General features: G+C 45.2%; 2 protein-coding genes across 2 annotated transcripts; both read left to right on the forward strand.

The window, feature by feature from the left end:
* Positions 1 to 1,795: 1,795 nt before the first annotated feature.
* Positions 1,796 to 2,314, forward strand: LOC143890427 (uncharacterized). The gene has a single exon (XM_077395102.1). It carries the CDS (start codon positions 1,796 to 1,798, stop codon positions 2,312 to 2,314), a length of 519 nt encoding a protein of 172 aa, XP_077251217.1.
* A 2,332-nt stretch (positions 2,315 to 4,646) lies between these two features.
* On the forward strand, positions 4,647 to 6,611 carry LOC143890433 (zinc finger BED domain-containing protein RICESLEEPER 2-like). The gene has a single exon (XM_077395115.1). It carries the CDS (start codon positions 4,647 to 4,649, stop codon positions 6,609 to 6,611), a length of 1,965 nt encoding a protein of 654 aa, XP_077251230.1.
* Positions 6,612 to 11,297: the final 4,686 nt, after the last annotated feature.

Raw genomic sequence — 11,297 nt, forward strand, 5'->3', positions numbered from 1 at the left:
AGAGATGAAGCCCAAGTGAATGTATCCGCTGAAGACCTCATCCCCATTCATCTGTTCGAAGACAACAGCGAGAAGGTAATCCAAATCAGCTCCTCTCTGAACAGTAGCACCCGGCAGAACCTCACCCAGTTTCTTCAAGACAATGCAGGCGTCTTCGCATGGGCTCCCGCAGACATGCCCGGCATAGATCCGAAGGTCGGCACGCACAGACTCGGTGTCGATCCCACCTGCAGGCTGGTGAAACAAAAAAGGAGATATTTTACCCTGGAAAGGCGGCAGACGATCAAGGAAGAAGTGGAGAGGCTCTTGAGGGCTGACTTTATTCGATAAATCCAATATCCGGACTGGCTGGCGAACGTGGTCCTGGTAAAGAAAGCCAATGGGAAGTGGAGGACCTGCGTTGATTTCACCGATCTGAACAAAGCTTGTCCCAAGGATAGCTACCCGCTCCAAAAAATCGACCAGCTGATAGATGCCACCGCAGGTCACGAACTGCTGAGCTTCATGAACGCCTTCTCTGGGTACAACAAGATCAGAATGTATGAATCAGTTATACCAAAGACTTCCTTCATAACAGATCAGGGGACGTATTGTTACCACGTCATGCCTTTCGGCCTAAAGAATGTTGGGGCAACATATCAGAAGCTCGTAAACAAGCTCTTCGAAAAGCAAATCGGCCACAACATGGAGGTCTATGTAGATGACATGTTGGTCAAAAGCTAGAGCGCACGAGATCATGTCTCCGACCTAAAAGAGACATTCCAAGTCCTAAGGGAGCATAACATGAAGCTCAACCCCACCAAGTGCACCTTCGGTGTCAGCTCGGGAAAATTCTTGGGATTTATGGTAAGCCGGAGAGGGATAGAAGCCAATCCAGAAAAGATCAAAGTCGTGGTGGAGCTCACTCCACCAAAGACCATTAGAGAAGTACAGCGGCTGACCGGGATGGTGGCCGCACTGGGGCGCTTCATCTCAAAATCTGCAGAGAGATGCCTGCCTTTCTTCAACGCTGTCAAAGGATTCAAAACAGCACCCTGGACACAGGAGTGTCAAGTCGCATTCGAGGAGCTGAAGCAGTACTTGTCATCTCCACCGCTGTTGACAAAGCCAGGGCAGGGGGAGGAGCTGCTTTTGTACCTATCTGTAAGCCCCATGGCACTGGCAGCTGTGCTAATCCGAGAAGAGCACAACCACCAGAAACCGATCTACTATGTCAGCAAGGTCCTACACGATGCTGAGATCAGGTACCAGCGGATTGAGAAATTGGCATGCGCTCTGATCATGGCGGCCAAAAAACTGAGGCTGTATTTTCAAGCCCACACAATAAAGGTCCTGACTGATCAGCCGCTTAGACAGGTTCTCCATAGACCATACACCTCAGGGCGACTTGTGAAATGGGCTGTGGAGCTGAGCGAATTTGATATCCAGTACCTGCCTAGGCCGGCGATAAAAGCCCAAGTGTTGGCAGACTTTGTGGCCGAGTGCACCATCCACCAGCAAAGCATCGAATCTGAAATTGTCCAAACCCCGGTTGTAGAGAAGGTAACTACATCTGGGGAACGAACAGAAGCTGAGACTGAACCAGTAAGAACAGAAAACATCCATATACCTTGCAGAACAGAATCCATCGTCCAGTGAACCGACCTGGGAAGTATATGTGGATGGATCTTCAAACAAGGTTGGTTGTGGAGACGGTTTGATTCTCACTGGGCCCGATAACTTTGTTCTGGATTACGCGCTAAGGTGATTCCGTGCGTCCAACATTGAGGCAGAATATGAGGCTCTCATCGCCGGAATGAACCTAGCAGTCCAGACCAGCGCCCAAAGGCTGAAGGCGTATTGCGACTCCCAGTTGGTCGCAAACCAGATCCAAGGAGTCTATGAGGCCCGCGATGAGCGCATGATTAAATATCTCTCCAAGGTCCGCCGGTTGGCCGGAAAGTTCAAAAACTTCGCGGTCATCAGAATTCCCAGAACGGAAAATGCAAAAGTGGATGTACTGTATAAGCTGACAGCATCCGGTTACACTACTCTTGGGAGTACATGTATGGAATTTCTGAAGAAATCCAGTATCGAAAATGAGGCCGTAGAAGTAATGCAGGTCGAGCACGAGTCGTGCTGGATGGATGAAATCATTGAGTACCTACGTAGCGGGAAGCTTCCCGAAGCAAAGAAGGAAGCCCGCAAAGTGATACAGAGAGCAGCCCGGTTTTCCCTAGATGGTGAGAGCCTGTACAAAAGGTCGTACACCCTTCTGTACCTAAAATGCCTCCGGCTAAGCAACGCCGCATACACTATGCAAGAGATGCGCTAAGGAATTTGCGGAGAACACCTGGGGGGCAAGGCCCTGGTCATTAAAGTACTGCTAAGAGGCCTGTACTGGCCAACCTTGAGGCAAGACGCTCTGGACTTGGTCAAAAGGTGCGAGAGATGCCAAAAGTTCTCTCCCACCATCCATCAACCGGTTGTATCCATGGCCCCGATCATCAGCCCACTCCCTTTCGCAGTATGGGGGATGGACATCTTGGGCCCTTTTCCACCAGCCTCCGAAAGACGTGAGTTCGTCGTGGTGGCCATTGACAATTTTACCAAGTGGGTGGAGGCTGAGCCTCTAGCCCAGATCACGGAGCAAAACATGCATACCTTCTTCTGGAAGTCAGTCGTTTGCAGATTCGGGATACCCCGCATTTTGATAACGGACAACGGCAGACAGTTCGACTGTCGGAACTTTTGAAAATTCTGCTCTGAATTGAAGATCGAACAAAGATTCACTTCTATGGCGCATCCTGAGACGAATGGGCAGACTGCAGTAACGAACAAAATCCTACTCCAGGGGATCAAAAAGAGGCTGGACGAAAAGGCAGACCGATGGGCAGACGAACTTTATCACGTCCTATGGGCGTATCGTACCACCCCGAGCACCGCGATGGGAGAATCGCCATTCAACTTGTCCTTTGGAACTGAGGCCGTAATACCCGTCGATGTTGGCGTCCCGTCTCTCAGAGTCACCAACTTCAATGAGCAGCTCAATGGAGATGGGCTCCGTGCAAACCTTGACTTGTAGGAAGAAGCCCGGGAAGAATCCCGAATCAGGGTCGCGACCTGCAAACAGAAAGTGTCCAACTATCACGACCTGAAGATACGCCTAAGAGAGTTCTAAGCAGGGGACCTAGTCCTGAGGAAGGCTGCTATCTCCCAACCGAAGAAGGTAGGCAAACTCTCCCCGACCTGGGAAGGGCCGTACCGGGTGAAAGAGGTAATTCACCCAGGGAGTTACAAGCTGGAAACACTTGGGGAGCACTTACTACCCCACACCTAGAATTCGAAGAACCTCCAAAAATACTACCAATAGCTGGCCACTTGGCGCAAAAGCGAATGCCATTGTAAGTACGCTTGAATGTGAATGATAAAAAGGATACTGTTTCTTTGCAAATCTCCGAGCACTCCGTCTTAGAAACCCAGTTCACCAAAAGTTGGGTACTCGCTGCTTGTAGGGGTGTCAATGGATCCAGACGGTCCAATGGATCGTCCGAATCCGAACATTAATGAACGGGATCTAAACATACGAATAGGATCCATGGGCTTATTTTGGACCCTAAAATCTAGGATCCGAAAAATTTCGGATTGGGTATGGGCACTGCAGAGATGCCCATTGGATAGTCACGATCCGAAATGTTTGACAAAAATACCCTTCAAATTTTGTAAATGCTATTATTTCTATGAAGGGTATTTTGGTCAAAACATCTCTTATGGTCTGAAAACCCTATTATTTCTATGAAGTTGTGCCTAGCCGCGACTTTTCTGTCGACCCGTTTCCGATACAAATGGTCTGAAAACCCTACTTTCCGTTACTTTTCCCCAACTCGTCCTGTGCAAAAAAAAAGACTCGACTTTGAGGGCTCGTCTTCAACCTTCGGAAGCTTCATCTCCACCCTCTCAAGATTCAAACCAGGTCTTCTCTTCTCTCTCTCTCTCTCTCTCTCTCTCTCTCTCTCTCTCTCTCTCTCTCTCTCTCTCTTCTCAGTTTCTTTTTCCTTTTTTTCCTTCTTAGGGTTTCTATAAACCCGGTTTTGTGGTTCTCTTGTTTGGGTTTCTATAGTATGCATTTTTGTGGTGGTTTTGGGGGGTTTCTCTGATTTTAGGGTTGCTGATTTTTTACATCTGAGTTGGGGTTTCGGATTTTGAAGTTAAATCTGATTTGGGTGCTTAAACCTTATTTAATTTGGGTGCTTCACTTGGGTTTTCTGCATATTTCAAGGTTCTTGATTTTACAGATTTTTGGGTTCTGGTTTTCTGCAAAGAGGATTTTATTTCTGCAGATTTTAGGGTTCTGGATTTTAAGGTTTTACCATTTTAAAACTCAAAAATCTGCAAAGGGAGGATTTAATGAGGTTTCAGATTTATGGGAGGGTTAGGGTTTCGGATTTTGGATGGTAGGATTTATGCTAAAATCAGTTTATGGTAGGGCTTATGATGTGCTAACTGATTGGTTTATTTGTAGGGTTTATGCTAAAATCAGTTTTTGCGTAGTATGGTTTTTTTGTTATTTTTAACTCATGATTTGTTTGATTTCTTCTTTTATAGGTAACCAAACTACTGTCGATTTTCTTTTGTGACAATTTGATTGCCATTGTTATTGTTCAACAATGTCTGAGGATATTGTGGATGATGATGTTAATGATGGAAATCACTCACCACCTAGCCTTAGACGACGTAAATTAAGGTCAGTCATTTGGAATGATTTTGAAAAAGAAGAAGATTCAAATGGGGTTTTGTGGGCTAAATGCAAACATTGTAAGAGGAATCTCACGGGTTCAAGTACTAGTGGAACTACTCACTTAAAACGACATCTTGCGCATTGTCCTAAAAACAAAAATCAGGACGTAAGACAAAAATTTTTGTCTTGGGGTCAAGCAAAAACAGATGGGAGTACTTGTATTAGTAATTTTAAGTTTGATCAAAATCAAAGCCGACAAGATCTTGCTCATATGATAATGTTGCACGAGTACCCCTTTAAAATCGTAGAACACCCCGGGTTTATTAAATTTGCTAAGAATCTTCAGCCGTTATTCAAGATGGTGTCTAGGAACACTATTAAGTCTGATTGCTTAGCGATTTATAAGAAAGAGAAAGAAAAGCTCTCTACAGTATTTGAAACTATTCCTGGTCGTATCAGCCTTACAACAGATATGTGGACATCTAACCAAACACTTGGATATATATGTCTCACAGCACATTTTGTTGATCATGACTGGGTGTTGAACAAGAGGATAATTAATTTTGCCGTGGAACCATCTCCTCACACTGCAATAAATTTATGTGACACAATTTATCGACAGTTATTAGAGTGGAAAATTGATGGAAAGATATCTACCATGACTGTAGATAATTTGACAACAAATGATAGCATGTGTGCCAGGTTGAAAGAAAAATTGCATGACACACTTCCACTTGAGGGTAAGTTTTTTCACGTTCGTTGTTGTGCACACATCTTAAACTTGGTTGTACAGAGTGGCTTGGAAGTGATTAATAATGTGATCCACAAGGTTCGTGAGAGTGTAAAGTATGTGAAGGCTTCACAATCACGTCAACAAATTTTTCAGGAATTGGCTAGAGTGTCAAAGATAAGTAGTGAAAAGAAGGTTTGCCTTGATGTTCCAACTAGGTGGAACTCGACATTCCTTATGTTACAAGTTGCACTAGAATATAAGGATGCATTTCTTCAAATGACACAGTGTGATCTGAATTATCAAGTAGCACCTACAAAAGATGAATGGGAAAATGCTAAAATTATTTGCAATTTTTTGAAAGTCTTTTATGATGCTACCAATATTTTTTCTGCTACCAAGTCTCCTACTGCAAATATATTTTTTCCTGAATTAGTATCAATTCGGTGTGCATTGCATGAGGCATATGTGTGCGATAAATTATTTATGAGATCCATTGTTGAGAGAATGAAAGACAAGTTTGATAAGTATTGGGGAGAATGCAGCTTGATCTTATCGATTGCAGTAGTTTTAGATCCTAGGTACAAGTTGAAGCTATTGGAGTATTATTATCCTAAAATTTACTATTTTGAAAGAAGTGAGATGGAAATCCAAAAAGCCAAAAATGCCATTAGAGACCTTTACCGAGAGTATGAAAGAAAACAAGCTTCGTCTACCGAGAGATCATCTCTCTCAGGTTTTAATTTTGCAAATGAGGAAAGGGTAGGGCTCAACACTAATCCAAGTCGACAAGATAAAATGAATCTTTTTCACCAATTTGCTATAGAAAGTTCTTCAAGGGTGGAAAGGAAGGGGGATTTAGATCATTATTTGGATGAAGCCATTATCATAGTTCCTCCCACGGATGAATTTGATGTATTGAGTTGGTGGAAGAGCAATGCACTCAACTATCCCACACTCTCTATAATGGCTCGTGACATCTTGGGGATTCCCATATCAACTGTAGCTTCTGAGTCTGCATTCAGTACTGGAGGTAGAGTATTAGATCAGTATCGTAGTTCATTACTTCCAGAGACGGTAGAGGCTCTCATTTGTGGGCAAGATTGGTTGCGGGCTTCAATTGATGGTACATATATATTCAATTTAAGTTTTTTATTATTCTAATTGTAGTTTATAAATGTGATTTTTAATTTTTAACATTTGCTCCGTATACTTGTGAAAGGTTTGGCTAGTTCTACGAATTCTATCACAATTGGCGATGAAGACTAGAGGTGGTCTTTATAGTATTTTCTCTGAGACAGGTAAATAGTTGGTTACTTATTAGATGTTGCTTAATTTTTTGTTTTGCATTGTTGAATTTATGATTCACATATATTTAAATTAATTATTTTGTTCCTTTGTATGTTGGTGTAGGGTATATCGACAATGGATTGGAGATTTTTTTGTTTAGTTGTGCCAATCGCAAAAACAATGGATTGGAGATATTTTTGGTTTAGTTGTGCCAATTGCAAAACCAACATGGCAACATTGTGTTTTTGAGTTTGATATCTTTATTTATTACTTTGTGGTTACACGAATCTTGTCAACTTTTGCAGACCTATGTATTTATGGTGGGTTGATGTTATTATTAGTGAACTATTTACAAATGACTCATTTGATTTGTTGTCTTGGTCAAGCATCATTTTTCTTATTATAAGTTTCACTATTTCAGTTGAAAGTATACACAATTCTTAGAATTTGCAGGAATTTAGAAATGGTTTAGAAGAGCAATACTATTTTTGGATGGTTCCGCGTCATGCTGGTGAGGATTATCATGGTGAGTCTTTTTTTTTCTTGATTCATTTTCTCAGTTTTTACTTTCATTATGTTGGTCTATTGAACATATATGCCGTCATGAATATATTATTAGTTCATCAGTTTTTATTACTGAATGTTTTTGTTATGAATCATATTTCTTGATAATAGTTATGCATTATATTTGTGTATGTAATTTTGATTAGTTTTATTGTTTACAAGCATTATTTTACACATAGATTAAACATAGATAAATTTTTAATTTAGTAGAAGAAAATGCATAGAGACACACTAATAGTGGACTGCCATTCTTACTCGTTTTAAAAAAAATAGTTGTTTACTTAGCTTAGTGGGACATAATAGGACACTCCGATGGACGGTCCGAATTAAAATGGATCGTGATCATGACTTGGAAATTAGGATCCGAAGAACAATCCGAGTCCGACCCGACCGATAAGGAATTTGAATGGATCGTGACTGTGACATAGGTGGATCCGACCCGAAGTGGATCCGTTGACACCCCTAGCTGCTTGGTTCATCCCGGCTCGTCTCCACAAAGACCGGAAGCACAATTCTGGTCAGGAACGGGCCCGGGTAGAAAACCAAACCTGCTCAGAAACCCAGTTCACCAAAACTTGGGTGCTCGCTGCTTTGTTCACCCCGGTTCGTCTCCACAAAGACCGGAAGTGCACTTCTAGTCAGGAACGTGCCTGGGCAGAAACCAAACCTGCTCGGAAACCCAGTTCACCAAAACTGGGGGACTCGCTGCTTGGTTCACCCCAGTTCGTCTCCACAAAGACCGGAAGCACACTTCTGGTCAGGAACGGGCCCGGGCATAAAACCAAACCTGCTCAGAAACATCACTAAAACTTGGGTACTCACTGCTTGGTTCGCCCCGGTTCGTCTCTACAAAGACCGGAAGCACATTTCTGGTCAGGAACGAGCCCGGGCAGAAAACCAAACCTGCTCAGAAACCCAGTTCACCAAAACTTGGGTACTCGCTGCTTGGTTCACCCCGGTTCGTTTCCAGAGAGACCAGAAGCGCACTTCTGGTCAGGAACGGGCCCGGGCAGAAAACCAAACCTACTAAGAAACCCAGTTCACCAAAACTCGGGTACTCGCTGCCTGGTTCACCCCGGTTCGTCTCCACAAAGGCCGAAAGCGCACTTCTGGTCAGGAACGGGCCCGGTCAGAAAAATAAACCTTTGCGAGAATCTAGGTCAATAAAAACTTGAATACCTGCCGGGAGCGCCATTCTGTTCGGAAACAAACTATTTTACAAGTGTTATTGACCCAGTGTTGAGTTAATCAATACTAGTCAGAGGCACACAAGCGGAAACAGTAGACTAGCAAAATGTAATTTCTATTCATGAAAAGTTGGGCCTCTAAGGGCCATTACAAAAAGTATGGCCTCCAAGGGCCATTACAAAGAGAATCAAGAAACGGTACCAAAAAGGGAAAAATGGGGAGCTCAAGACATCCCATGACCACCATCCCGCGAGGGATCTACCACCGGGGCTTCAGCTGCTGCGAGGGCGTCTTGCTCGTCTTCATCCCTGGCCACCGGCGGATCAGGAAGGATAAGGCCCGTCAGAACGACATTCGGGTTGGATCCCTTGACCTGCTCAAGGCAATCCATGAATCCCAGCTTGTAAGATTCAGTGGACAAACTAATGAGTTTGTCCTCCTCCTTCTGCACGGCCTCTGCCACGGCCGCTGTCTGCCTCTCGCGGGCTCTCTCCCTCTGCGCATTGAGGGCTTCAGAGGCCTTCTGCTTCTAGGTGGCCATCTCGGTCTTGAGCCTATTTATCTCCTGGTCCCTATCCTTAATGGACCTATTGAGCTCGGCAGCCTCCTGCTCCAGCCTGCCATTCTCCTCCTCAGACTGAGTGATTGTGGCAGAAAACTTCCGGCTCTTCTCGCGGAAATCATGATAATACAATCCGATCTGCGGGTCAGCAAAAATAAATGAGCAACGGATTATTAAAAAAAAGTACCTGGTAAAGTGAAGAGAAGATGGCCTCATCGGCCGCATCTGGAGGCTCGTTTAGAACCTGGAGCTTGTCATGGTTCAGTAGGCCTTTGGTGACGATCTCCATGGCCACCCGGCTGTCACCGAAGCCGGTGTCGATCTTCTGAACTGCCCAGTTGGGCCAGAAAATATTGTCCCCGGGCCTCGCGGGGGTGGATCAGACTTCGGTAGCTGCGTCCCTTGGCTTAGAGGACCCCGCTCCCCGGCCGTATGCGCCGACCAGCTTTACCGTGGGCTTGCCCCGGGGGGTGCGTCCTGAGTTGGTGCAGGATTTGAGACCTCGGGAGCTTTCATTTTCTGGTTCTGGCCCCTGCCGAAGGCCCCTTGCCTCACCTTCTCCAACTGGGACTGCTTCTGCATTTCTGAAATTCAACAGGACAAATAAAAACCGGCCAGGAACGAAGGAAAGAAAATATGAGCTCAAAAGCAAGACTAGCCACAGATGTGCCGGGGTTGCAGTACTAATGCCGAGCCCTACCAGAATCTCTTCCCTAGAGAACTCCTCACAATGAATCATGCCCATTCGTTGCAGCTCGTCACATACTCAAGCAAACGTGAGCCTATCCTGGCCTTCCAAGCTCGGCTTGCGACTCAACGCAAGCGTGTCCGGCGTATCCCATTTTAATGGAATCGGCCATGGCTCGGAGAGCTCGCTGTCCTCAATGTAGAAGAACATGTTTTTCCACTTATGAATAGAAGTTGGGATGCCTGTGATCACCTTCACATCGGGACGCTGGCTGATATAGATCCAACCCCTGTCCTTGTGCCTCTTCAGATATGCACACATGAGGAACAAACGTATGGACAGGTTCCTTTCGAGACAACCTTGGACTAGATATATGAACCCGACCAGCGTCCTCCATGAGTTCGGTGTGACCTGGGCCGGTGCCAGGCCGTAATATCGGATGACCTCGGCAAAGAAGGGATGCAGAGGGAACCTAAGCCCGGCTCTTAAGGACTCATCGTAAATACAGACGTCGGCACTCTCATTGCTGGCCCTATCCCCCTCTATTGCCGCCCTCAGTTTGAATCGCTCAGGAATGCAATATCTATCCCTAACTTCCCCTAGCCTGGACTCGTCAAGGATATTCTCCTCATACAGAGCCTGAATGTTATACCGGGGATTGGCGTCCATCCGAGCCACAGCTATAACCTCAACAGCCCGGCCCAGAACGAAAGTGGTGGACGCCTCCGCAACATCACTACCCTCACTTGCCTATGCTCGGAAGTAGCTATCCGTTAGGGCCGGGGTGGTATTTAAATCCAAAATCACCTCGTCCCCACTACCTATGACCTCCACACTAACACTAGGACTCGCCATATACGGGCCGGGGACCCTGGGCGGATTCGTTTGGGTCCTCTCCGATGAACTAGACCCCGAACTGCTAGAGGATGTGGACCCCGATCCGGAGAGGACGAGTGCGGCGAGGGACGCGAGGTCCCCACAGCAATCCTCTAAGATCTCCACAATGTGAAGGAGAGCTCTGCCAAGGAACTCTCGAAACGGATGCCACCCTCACAGCATAGCACGAGTGGCGATACAAAACGAATGAGATACATCCTGATCAGGAGCCAGGGCTCGAAACCGAGATGTACCTAAAAAGAACTCAGAGTCGCCATCCATGGATAGGCCATGGAACCCTAAAATCAAATCCTCTGTGCAATGGATAACCAGAAATATATATGGGTTCGTGCCTGGTTACGAATGGGGAAGGTCTGAGAGCACCCCCAATTCGCCCGAGTGCAAGCACTTGGTCTCTTATGCCATTTTCATTAATTCTAAAGAAGTTTGAGTAAAAATCATGTGAAATGGGAACAATCCTCAGGAATCGTCTACCTAAGCATGCATTTCCTGAGAATGGAGAAATAAACACGTAAAATGAAATGAAAAATGTGTCACCTAAGCAAAGCTAGGTTATGAGTGACATGCCTAATGGGTGTCTAAGTTTCTGGCGGACACGCACATGCAAGCTACAACCAAAGGTATAGTATCAGTACAAGAAAGTAAGAAAACATATCAAAAC

Source organism: Tasmannia lanceolata, unplaced genomic scaffold, assembly GCF_043159265.1.
Source record: "Tasmannia lanceolata isolate RefF3 unplaced genomic scaffold, GAP_Taslan_0.1 ptg000002l, whole genome shotgun sequence".
Lineage (NCBI taxonomy): Eukaryota > Viridiplantae > Streptophyta > Magnoliopsida > Canellales > Winteraceae > Tasmannia > Tasmannia lanceolata.